We start from the raw sequence: 12,455 nt of genomic DNA on the forward strand, positions 1-12,455 counted from the left end.
GCGTGATAAATCACGGCAGCAGGCGGCATACCCTTCATTCACCTCCCACTACCATCAGGGCCTTCACCGCACCACGCCATACCACATCGCGGTACCCTCGAAATTGGTCCACATGTACTTGACTCCATAATGTCCGCGATTCCATCGTCTCGGCTCTCTCTCTCTCTGTCTCTCTCACGTGCGCGCGCGCTTTCTTTCCCTTTTCTTCCCTTTCTCGATAAAACCGACTTTATTTTTCGGTTGAACCTACCGCTGTTGCTCAAATCTTCTCTCTCTTTCTTTCTCTCTCTCTTTTTCTGTTCCTTCCCATACATACATCGCCTCGGTTCATCCGTCTCCCTTTCTCTCTCGCGCCTTCCTGTTCCTTCCGCTTCGACCCCGCCAGCTCGGAACGATCTCGTCGAGATCGCCGGCTCGGAATTATATCGGGGTGTATACACGGGCGCCCGAGACGCCATTATGTTTTATGGGCCGCGTAATTGTATGGGCCGGCCTCGAGAAATTATTAGGAACCTTTTTCCGGGAGCAGGGGGGTCACACCAATATCTCGATACTGGCGCGAGGAAAGTAACGCGCTACGAAAAAGCATGGCGATGCTTGTTCGTTTGTTCGGTCATCAGAGCAATCATCACGATGGCGGGAGATCGCGTCTCGACGGCGTTTGATAAACCGGACGCCCGTCGATTTCGCGTCGCGACGACGCGCACGATAATTGCTTTCCGATGGCGCCGTCCCGTTCGTACCCCCGATTGACGTCCGCGCCGGAGGGGTCATTTTCGAAATGCACAATGTGTGCTCGGACAATCGGCACTTTTGCGGGAGACACGCTGGCCGCCTCGCGAAATGCAGTGATAAACGCAGCCATGTCTGTTGACATGGTTGATCGTGCAAAAGTACTGAATATCGGAGAGCTAGCTAGTGGTTTCATAGCGCAAAAGCTTGATTTACAACAAGAGAAAGACGAATGCAAAGAATGTTTGGGATCAGCGCAGTAATTACAATTTTTTATTTGAAAATGTAAAACAAAATATGTAACGAGTGCTAATATTTGCATGCACACGTACATTTTCAACCGCAACGTATTCTATATTTTCATGTGAATCAATTAATTTTTATGTATTTTTTCGTGTACTTTTGTAAATTATATAAGATATATTTGCAGATTGTATTATATAAGATATATACCGTGAAGTGTTTATTTATCGTAGTCGGAGAGGATCATTTCACTGCATTCGGATGAACGGCTGTTCATCATCGAGTCAGTCGCCCGCGCGTGTCCAAACGTCTAAAGATATTCTACATAATGCGTTTCTTGTCGAAATTAGCGGCACTCTGCGTTGACATGGATCGTTCCTTCGCGTACACGTGTCACGCAATATCGTACGCTCGCGGAAATTTGCATTAGAGTTGCACATCCCGCAAGTTTGCAAGAAGTTCATTTACATAACGAAGTCGAGGTTGAGAGACTCGATTCTTGAGAAGTCTCTTGCCACAGATTGCATTATACATCAATAAACATTAATAATCAATAAATAATCAATAAATGGACTTTATGGAAACTCTGATTTATATATAATTTCTTCACAATGGAAAAAGAACACGAGTCAAGTGAGTTATGATGTAACCACGTGTTCGGTGAATGAAATTTTTGCGTCCGAGTTACCGAGGATGCCCCGACGTGGGAATTAAATAGGGAGCATTTTAATAAACGCGGCTGCTCCTCGATGGGGACGATAACATAAAGAAGATACAATTCTTTGTGCTATTAAAGCGCGCGGCGAGCCGGAGAGCGTATCTCGGAAAATCAAGAGCAGCTGCCGTCGTGAAAATCCGTGGAGAAACTGCGTTGCGGGTGTACGCGAGTCAAGCGAATATATCGAAACTCGACTGGCATTATGAACCAACTCCAAATAAGCGTGTTTTTCCGAATGTTCCCAAGACGAGAACGATACACGGGAAAATAGGAAGAAACGCAGGAAATCTGGTCCATGTCTATACGTAATGCCTTCTGCCAGGCAACTCAGGGAGAAGCCATTTCAACCAACATGTTTGTTTAACACTTCAAGGTGCAGTTGCATCTCATAATCCGTTTTATAAGTCGGCGCATATCGAGAGCAGGTCATGTCGTTTCCTGAGAGAGGAGGATTCTCGCGGCTTCCTGCCGAGAGTGACAGAGACGGGGATGGAGAGCGAGAAAAGAGGGAACCAGAGAGAGAAAGAGAGAATCATAAAAATACGCCGGGGCTCGCGGCGGCGGCCGCCGCGGAATTTGATTCCGAAATAAAAATAGAATATTGGGGATAACGCGAATCGGTGAAGCCATTTGATCTCCGAGCGGGGCCAAATGGGTGGTCGGGGGTCTCGCGGGGGTGTCGCGGGGGAGGAGGTACCCGGGAGGGAGAGGAAACATATCGATATGGGGAAGCGCTACGGCAACGGAATACAGAGGAGCGCATTATCGCCGGCAAGCCGACTACCCTCCGTCGTCCGACCACCCCCGGCCACCTACCCTTCCTTCCACTTTTCCGGCTATCCCCGCGAAGAGATCGCATTACTTATTACTCGAAGAAACATTCTGCTCCAAGCACTCTGTAATATTGCGAGCTGTAGAGTCCCACGATTACTCCGAACCGATTGACGAGGCAAAATCGCGGCCGCGTTTCGCGATTCGCGACACCCTGCGTGGTTCAAATCACTCGGGGGTGCGCGATGAAAGAGTCCTCCATTTCCGAACCTCTAGAATGTATAAACATATATGTATTCGTGTAGTTTTGATATAAATGCATCAGGATTTTTGGTAGCGTTTCGACAAGTGCGCACGACTGAGTAAAATTGAAAATTGCACTCACAGTAAACAAGATTTTAAAACTCTGTTGTGTAAATATTAACGTATAAAATATTAATATTAAATTCTATTGGAATACTAAGCAAAATAATAAAAAGTTAGACAAATTGTTTCATTAATTATACGATAGATTCAGGTAAAAACTCTTTAAATAGAAAAATGAAATTTACATTATTTTTATAACATATTGTATTCTCATCTTCCCAGAAAATTTCATTTCAGGGACAATAATTATTTATGTCAATCCTGTGATTATCGCTTTAATTACTCGCTGTGCACTTTTGACAAGTTAGATGACAAGACGGATACGCGCGGTTTCCATCGTCGACCTGCTTTACGACGAAGCTAATGTAACATGTGACACAAATATCGAGCCTGCGGCGGTTAACACTCTCGGTTTGATGGCATTTAGGAGCTCTCGTTACTCCACCCCGGTCGGTGGGTTACAAATAGGCTGTCGCGTCACGCCATATGGCGTAAATGCAAATTTTATACTAAAAGAAGCCCAAGCAGTCAATGCGTTAAAGGGCATCGGTCCAGGCTTAATAGTTTTGTTTGCATCACACGAACATATCTCTCGCTATAACATAACAAAAGACAAAAGCCAGGTTTTTCCATCGCGAGGAACAGCAAGGAGGATGATCAGTGTATCGATTCTACTTGGCATTATTTGCTACTCACCGGCAAAACTATACAATGGATTTCCCTCATCTCGCGATTATCGAGAACCGGCGAGAAACGTCGCAAAGTTCGCTCGGAAGACGTAGGATTTCGAAGGATAAAATTCTGTTAAACGCAGCGCGGAGTCGCGGTAATGCTCAACGACGCGTGCGGAGTCATGTGTGACATTTACTCGAAAGTTTTCCGCGTCATTGGCCCCGATCCGCTTATTATTCAAAGGGTACGGTTTCATCGGTGCGCCGATAAATTTTTAAGCTCCGGTGCACCTTTTTTACGCGCCAGACGCGGATATGGATTTTAGAAAAAGTTACGTTCCCCACGTTCCGGCGCGACGATCACGGCGACGCGCATCGATCTCGTGTATCTGCGAAATTAATCGTACGTGAATTGCTGATGGCCGTGACAAAACACGAGACGCAAACCGAAAATTAATTTCCAACGTTGTCATTCGTTTATTTCTGTCTCATAGAAGTTTGTGACATTTGCAGGGATGTCAAACTAAACTCAGAACGAAAATTAGGTAATCAATTTGGAGATTATGCAATACAGTGAAACGAGGTACAGTAATTTTACAGTACTTTATGCGTAATGCGCGAGTCATTGATAGCTAGAAAGATATGCCAGGTGTTATAGGCATAAATAATGCGTTTCCCGAATGCGGAAGGATGCGGAAGAAATAGGAAACGCGATTTCCTCTTTCTCTCACTTTAGCTTTTTTCCTGGGAAATGTATCTCCCTTCGTCGCGCCTGTCGTTCTCTTAATACGCGACGTAATTCAATCGCGTGGAACGTAAGTTACCCCCGTACTTCTGGCAGCGCTTCCGATTAATTAACTTTTTGGCAATCGTGAGTCCTGGCGAACGCTAAGTGCTCCATTTGCGCGCGATCCGCATCCCGCGAACGAGAAATCATCGGCTCGCCATTTATCGGCAACGCCACTGTGCTCCGGCCGGTCTACTCGACCACGACTCTAACACTGCTCTTGCACATCAAATTAACGCAATCGGACCGCGATCGTTAATGAACAATAGATAAATAACAATAGATAATCCTTTCACGTTCTCTCGGAATGATTGTCGAGACAGTCGTCATGTAAATTTATTAGAACCATCTATCTTCGTCCGCAGGCCCATTTATTCGCAGCCGATACAAAATTACATTTAGTATACGACGACACATCCGGCGCGATCCTCTTTTTTTCGGTCGAGAGCGGGGAGTAAGGACTGATTAGGACTATCAGCAACGCCGATGACATCTCGGAACGAATATACGCGGCTTTGGACGAGAGGAGGAGAGAAAAGGAGGGCAATTTGTATTTGTAAGGAGAGCAATCCGCAGTTTCCTTTCCTTTCCACGCATTTACATCGAAATCCCTTCCTATGCATACACAGTTCCTCCATCTCGCCCACCCGCACACTCCTTGTCTACCTCTCGCAGTCTCTGCCACCCCCTAACTCGCTCCTCTCTCATTTCTTTCTCCACAGAATATCCCGCAGCGAATATGTCGCTTATTTCTTTCCCTCTCTTTCTCTCTCTGTTCCTCTTCGTTACTATTCGCCGATTTCCACCTGCACGCGGATTTCGCGTTATTTTACATTCTCCGTTTCTTTTTCGATCTCTTGTTTCGTTCCTTGTTATCCACCGTTGACATCCCCCTTTCTCTCTATTTTACCCCAATATGTGTGTGTATGTGGACTTAAATTTTCTCTACTGCACTCTCTATCTTCGCTATTAAGCTATATCTCGCGGAATCAGTCTTCAATTTCATTAGAAATGTGGCATTCCGTTTATACGTTAGTTCGCAGTTCGCTTATCGAGACCGTTTAGATACGCGGGGACGACGGTGGCGTTATCGTAATTTTAAATCGCGCGACAAGTTACTCCCGCGAATTTTCTCACCCTCTCGGCCGCTCTGCCGAGAGCGAGAGCTGAGTCACACGCGGCCGTATAATCTTTCGCATAATAAATTGTCCCGACCGGCGATATCAACGGCGAGATCAGATGCTATCGGTATTATCTGTTACGGGCGGAGGTGCAGGAGGGTGGGTTCGGTGAACGGACCGCGAAATCAGTGCCGTTCTCCTCTCGGCGGGCCCGCCCTAAGGGCTTTACGCGAGTTACAAATGCGGTTTTGTATCTAGCTCTCTGCGCGGGACAAAGTAATGGGCTTAGATAATCCTGATTTAATAAATCGAACAGTTGTGAGGCGACGCGCGGCGTCGGAGACGGGGAGACGTCGATGGGGAACGACGACCACCGGTTGTTCCCCGCCCCCGTTTCGCAACGTGCGCGTGACTAATGCGTTCAAAAACAAGATGGATGGATTCCGCGGACCCGGGACTTTCTTTGCATTTACATTTTCGCACTGTATCAGTCGCGACGATTTCAAGAATAACGATCGGCGGGGGCTTTGCGGTTGCGCCCCAAATCGCTTTTTCATCGCGGTTCCGTCGAGAAAGAGCGAAATCGGGATTACGAGATCTGCGGCTCACTGACCCCCCCATTTTCGGCCTATGCTGAATCGCTCTAGGGAATTTACACCCCCGCGCAAGGTGGCCATTCTGCTGCGTTTTTTTTCGGCGCCACGCAAACAAAAAAGTACGGTTAAGGTTTTTTTTATTTCCTAATTATTTATTTTCATGTCGAATTATATCGATAAAATATCGATCGATGTACCGAGCAATTAATATATATTTTAAAAGAAAAAAAAGATATCAAGTCTTCATTTGACAACATCCGCGTTTCTGGAAAATAAGACGTCGCTTTCAAATTTATTACATGAAGGGTTTAACTAAATGCTTTATCGTCTTTAAAGCTTGTTTTAGCAAAGAGTAAACAGGGTCGGTACTAATAGACAGAAACTAGGTCGGCTCGCACGGTCCCGAGGGAGAGTTCGGTAAACTTAGCATCAATTTTGATTGTCCTCAGTTTCTCCGATCCATTGAACGATATCTCAGAAATTGCGAGTTCCCGTGGACGAAACGAGCTTGTTTATCGCGATTGCGAAATTACAGACGCGTATAGTTATATCCATGCCCGAGTATCTACTCTTCTCCAGAATATTTATTAACATGTCCACCGACCGCGTTTCCTATTTGACACTTTAACAAGAAGAATTACAATTCAGGAAAATTTTCGAGGAAACTGTATGAAATGGAAGAAGATTCCATTAGAGATCATAATTGTCTTCCATCCAGTCAAAAAAATCGAGTGTTCTTTCTTTTATCAAGCGGCTAAATTTAACGACAACGTAAATGCGTGGCCTAATCTTTTCCTCGCATCTCTCACTTTCTTTTCCCCTTTATCTCTCCTTCCCTCTCTCTCTTTCTTTCTTCATGAAGCCCGGCACGAAATACAAATTGGACTTTCGTTGCCGGGCCGAACTGCTTTTTTACGTCCGACGTTTGCCTGCAGTCAATCCCTGCAGATTGTCCATTCGCCTGCCTCTCCGTTATCTTAATTCCTCGAGTATTTTAATTTTCATCCGAACAGCCATTAACTTTTACGGCCGGCCGTTTACTTTTTAATTCGTTTACCGCTTCGCGCCCGCGCTTGCCTCGCCGGGACGCTTATATCTTTAATTTAAGCTCTCGACTTGGCGGCCATTGAACAAGCCTGCGGATTGGGGTTGGATACGGAAGAGCAGCGGCGGCGTCGGTAGTGGCAACGGGGGCAGGGGGTGGCTGGAAGAGAGAGGACGAGGAGACGGAGGAGGAGGAGGAGGAGGAGTTTAGCAGGGGCCACACGCTGGCATGGATCGGGGGTGGTTTGCGGGTGCAATCGCGCTACGGTGAAGCTCCCCGTGCTCCCCTGACACCCGTTACGTTAATTAAATACATTGTTGCGGGGACACAGACTCCTACTGTGTATCTCGAGCTTTATAGGTGCGGAGGGGCACCTTAAGTTAGCCCCGTTCCCTAGCGCCCGGTCCCCCCGGGGGGTGGGCCAGTCGGTCGATGAATTTTCTCCGAGACCTCTGCCCGTTAATTCAAATGTTATAGACGCCCGCTAGAGTCGAGATCGCCGTATTAATCGAGAGCGAGAGGTTGAATGCACCCCGTGCGGGGGTGGGCGAGGCTGCGGATGTCGATGGCTCCGAGTGAGTCGGCGATTCCAATAATTCGCTACTCGTATCGCGCGAACGGCTGCGCCGCGATAACGGATTTTTATTTCCGGGATTACTTCGACGATCCGACTTTCGAAATTAATGCTTTTGTGATCATTTAACGACCATCCCGATGATTATCCGAACTAAATACTCAAAGAGAGATTTTATGCGAAAGAACAGTGGTGTTGTTATCAAGTTTTACGTTTCGAATCTCCTTGCAATAAATTAGAAGGTATTTTCATCGTGCCCTACATCTTCGTCTTTTCACGAGCGATGCAAAACGGTAGCACGAAGATACATGAATATTCAATCAGCCTTGTAACTTTGAAAAAATGTGAAAATTGGGTATTGGATTGGAAGGCCGTGATTCGCATCCATTATCAACCCGGATAAACTTGATTAATCCGCCGATCACTTTAGCGATCAGATTTTGCGATGATATTCGCTTCTCCATAAATTTTGCCTAAAAATCTGAAGATCGCGAGACTTTCTTCTTTGTACTGACTGATTGTACTATTGAGTAATTAATGATTGCATCTGAGAATCGAAGCTTCGATTTAATCCGTTAATACGAACGTCTGATTTCTGGTTTCTAGGTATGGTTCCAAAACCGGCGGACGAAGTGGCGGAAGAAGCACGCGGCCGAGATGGCGACGGCGAAGCGGCGGCAGGAGGAGGTCGAGGGCGTCGTCGCCGAGGGTGAGGACGGTTGCAGCGACGCAGAGGCCGACGGCAGCAGCAGCGGCGGCGGTGGCGGCGGAGGTGGTGGAGGTGGCGGAGGTGGCGGTGGCGGCGAGACCGCCGCGAAAAGGCTGCGAAGGGAGCTCGAGCAGCAGTACAGGCATTGAGAGCCGCTCGGCGGCGGCGGGGGTAGTCCGGGGGTAGCGCGGGGGTGCGAAAAAAGAGAAAAGAGGGACGCAGAGGAGAAGGATAAGGCGTGGCTCGGGGGCGGCGCGTTCCGGAGGGTTTCTCGCGGCTTGTACGGGGTACAACGCGCGTGTCGGCTCGGAAATGATCGTGGAACGACTGAACGACGGCAAAGAGAGAGAAAGACGGAGAGAAAGAATGGAAATCCTACGTGGGTACGTGTATGCGTACGTGTGGCCGCGTGTCTTCCTTCGTGATTTAGCCGGACGCTTAACGCGGCATCGCGAGTGACGTACGGGGTGTTCGGGAAGTCGCGTCATGTCACGCTGGGTAGGTGGCGATTCAAGAATTCTAATAGTCAGCGGATTGACAATTCCGATGCGTCGATTCTTGTTGAGTTACAAGATTCGCAAAGGGGCAACAAAGATTCACTTTCTGAGTTGTTATAGTTTCGAGTAATCTTTAAACAAAACTCTGCGAGTTTAATTGTCATTGTCATTGCACCTGATCTGTCTCGAAGGCAAAAAAGTCACCTTCCGAAATTCTGTTCGAAAATTTCTAGTTTACGTCATCAGCGTATCGATACGTGGTATCGATGAAGCCTGAGAATCAAGTAGACCCACGTTCGCGTACCGCGACCGAATCGGAATCGGCTTGGCACCACCTTGTTACCCTAATTACGCGACGTTTCGCGTGGCGGGCAAATATAGCGCCGTCTGGAATAACGTTAACACCTTACACGGGACACGACCATCCCCAAAATCTCCCGATCGCGTGTGCATATTTAGTCGCTGCGAGAGCATACGGAGGAATCGATAGGAAGGGTTTGCCAAGCTGCTTACGCGATGGCAGATTAGTCGCTGGGGCTTTGTTATCCATCCGACAAACAACGCACGGCAAATATGGCAAACAACGCACGCGACGCAACGTCAGCCCCGTCAAGAAGGTGTTAATGGATAACCATAAATCCAAGGGCTCGGCAATCTGTACGTCGTTCTTGCTAGTCGACCATCGCATCGGGAAAGCGGCGCGGAACAGCGATTCTCTCTCTCGGTTCGATAAATAATTATATGTAAATACACTTGATCCGACAGGCTTTCGAAAAATTATTTCTTGCGTTAAGATACGCGCTTGACCGCTCGTATCGTCCCGCCGAAAAATCTCTGCGTCGAGTACCATGAAATAACGCAACAAGATTGCACCCCTTTGTTGTTACCGATGAACATGAATATCGCGAATTGCTTCTGTTAGAGACGTCCAAAAGGAAGCATAATTAATCTTTCTGTGAAAAGTGAGACAACGCGAAGACGACTGAAGACGCTTCCTCGCTTATTAAAGTTGAAGTTCGTTATGGAATTATTTCATTAATTTTTGTACAATTGTATGTATCGTTTACGTGTGTACATGTATTTATTTCTATCTTTACCACGCGCGGGACTGCATTTGTAAAGAAGAATATCTTATAGCCTTGTTTCTCTGCGAGTTATGGTGAAAAGTCATGAATCTACCATAAGGATATCCGAGAGGTGATCGCGCGTAATCGTATGCGTGATCGGACACGAGGAAACGCGCGTCGATATCGGCGAAGTGTGGGAGCGAGTGCGAAAAGAGCAAGTGCATTTTGTATATTATGTAGATAAACGATAAACGTGAATGTGATATCTAACGTATTTAATACGGCGTTCGGTCTAGGCGCGTAAGTGAGTAGATATCGTCTATTGTAGATTAAAATAAAAACGCAAAGAGAGAGAGAGGGAGAGAGAGAGTGAGAGAGAAAGGGAGAAAGAGGAGAATATAGCATTACATATACACACACACACAAATAAAACGCACGTGGCGTGCGTCTAAACCCGTAACTCTGGCTCTGCTTTTTTTTAGCTGCACTTTCTTACATTTTCTGCATTTAAAATGAGACAGGTGTATATTCGGGCCCTTGGAGGGGATGGAAAAGGGAGGGCGAAATACAGAAAGCGCAACTAAAAAGGACGAACCTCCTGTATTCTCGCCGCAGGTTGCCGCTAAATACGGTTGCCTGATCCCGAGCTTTATTCATTCGATACAAAGACGTTATTTTAACGAAGCGTACTTGGAGCTTTAATTCATGGTGTACACCGTGGGAAGTGAAAAACTGATACTTTCATAATCACAAATCTCTTTTCCAAATCTCTTGGTGATACGTCGAAACACGCAAAGATTTTTCTTTTAATTTTTTAAATTTCTTAATTTATTTTAATCAAATATTAAAATGCAGTCTCTCTACTGAAATGATATACATTTTGCAAAATGTTTAAAGAACTTTACTTGAATTTATCTATCGCTCAAATTACAAAACATTTTATGATTAAACCTAAGAAAAAAAGATAACGTGTAATCATTAATATATTTCAGTGTAATTACTTCGACGTAAAGATACAAGCGCTAGAATTGCAGACTATTTTTTCTAGTGAAACCTGCGGCGAGAATACGAGCCGTGGACCTTGGTAGGCGTTCAATCGCCGTGTTCAGAAAGATTTCAGCAACGGGCAGGACCCTGCTTCCGAAAGGGCTGGTAAAAGTAACCGAGAGGTACACTTCTAAACACAGAAAGAAGGGAGAACAATGCTGCTACATGCGCGCTGTGCGATTAATCGAGCGTCCGCATGCTAAGTCTCTTGTAATGTCTAATCGAGTATCCGACACGACACATTGCTGTACAGTAAACCTAGGTAAATTGTTAATTGAAGAGGTAGAGACAATCTGTATAATATATTGTATAAATTATACATACGTGTTATCTATCGCTTGTGTATTATATCTCCAATTTAATAAATGGAACACGTATTATGGTAATTGTAGAATTATATTATATATCTCGTAATGCGTTCACACTTCATTTACCCGTCATCCCACCCCCTCCCTCCAATGTCACAGCTGCAACTTTTAGTGCGGTATATTTGCGCAAAAAGACGATCGTTCAATAAATATCCGGATGGCACGATTACAATAAAATACGGTCGAAATTGTAAATATATTTTTATATGATCGTTATTGATTTCTTGATTCTGTTATAAATATTTTTATATTTTTTTATATTTTTTATTTTATTATTTTTTTATATTTTATATTTTATATTTTAATATTTTTTAAATATTTTTATGATCGCCATTGATTTCTTGATTCTATTATAAAATTTTGTTTAGGTATGATTATGTTCTCCTCTGAATGTGAATATCCGTTTGCATTTCCTTCACGTTAATGTTAAATGATAAAGAAGAGAAACTCGATATCATTGAGAAAGCAAATTAATAAAATATGCACATCACTCACCGTTGATGACCGTTGACGACCGGTTGATCCATCTCGTGCTCCTAACCCATACAGCACGAAAACATTTCAGAAATATTTCAGAAGTATTTCATCTGACAGATGAAAGCATCTCATAAACATTGCAAAATGTTTCTGCAACAGTTATGAGACAACCTCCGGAATAGCAAAATGTCCGCGACACTTGCATTCAAAACCTTATAGAAAGGTTGCTGAAAGGTATAGATCAATCTGCAACCTTTCTGAAATATTGCCGAAAGATTATTAAAATAGCTGAAATCTTTTTGATATATTACTAAAGGTTAATTGAAGTAATTTTGAAACTTTCCTATGATGTTGCACACAAATTACAAAGCTCTTATTAAAATAAATTGAAAATACTTCAAAAATTATATTTAAATTTATTATACGAGTATTCAGAAGATTGCAAATACTAAAAAGTTATAATAAAAATTATATATAAAATGTATTTATTATTTTTATTGTACGTTTTTATTTAATATTTGCAATCTAATTAATATAATAAATATGATTTCTGAAATATGCTTAATGAAAAAAATACATAATATATATAAGATGTATATAGATATGCATGTATATCTATATATATAAGATATATAGATATACACATACATAGCTAAACCAAGTATT

General features: G+C 44.4%; 1 protein-coding gene across 1 annotated transcript in view; it reads left to right on the top strand.

The window, feature by feature from the left end:
• The window catches only part of LOC105276411 (putative uncharacterized protein DDB_G0291608), a 34,416-nt gene extending 23,061 nt beyond the window's left edge, over window positions 1–11,355 (top strand). Inside the window, exon 4 of the mRNA XM_026970506.1 lies at window positions 8,231–11,355. Within this exon, the coding sequence (XP_026826307.1) occupies window positions 8,231–8,482 (252 nt within the window). The 3' untranslated portion in view covers window positions 8,483–11,355. The remainder of the gene's footprint in view (window positions 1–8,230) is intronic.
• The last annotated feature ends 1,100 nt before the right edge of the window (window positions 11,356–12,455 follow it).

The sequence above is a fragment of the Ooceraea biroi genome, chromosome 6 (assembly GCF_003672135.1).
Source record: "Ooceraea biroi isolate clonal line C1 chromosome 6, Obir_v5.4, whole genome shotgun sequence".
NCBI classification, from domain to species: domain Eukaryota; kingdom Metazoa; phylum Arthropoda; class Insecta; order Hymenoptera; family Formicidae; genus Ooceraea; species Ooceraea biroi.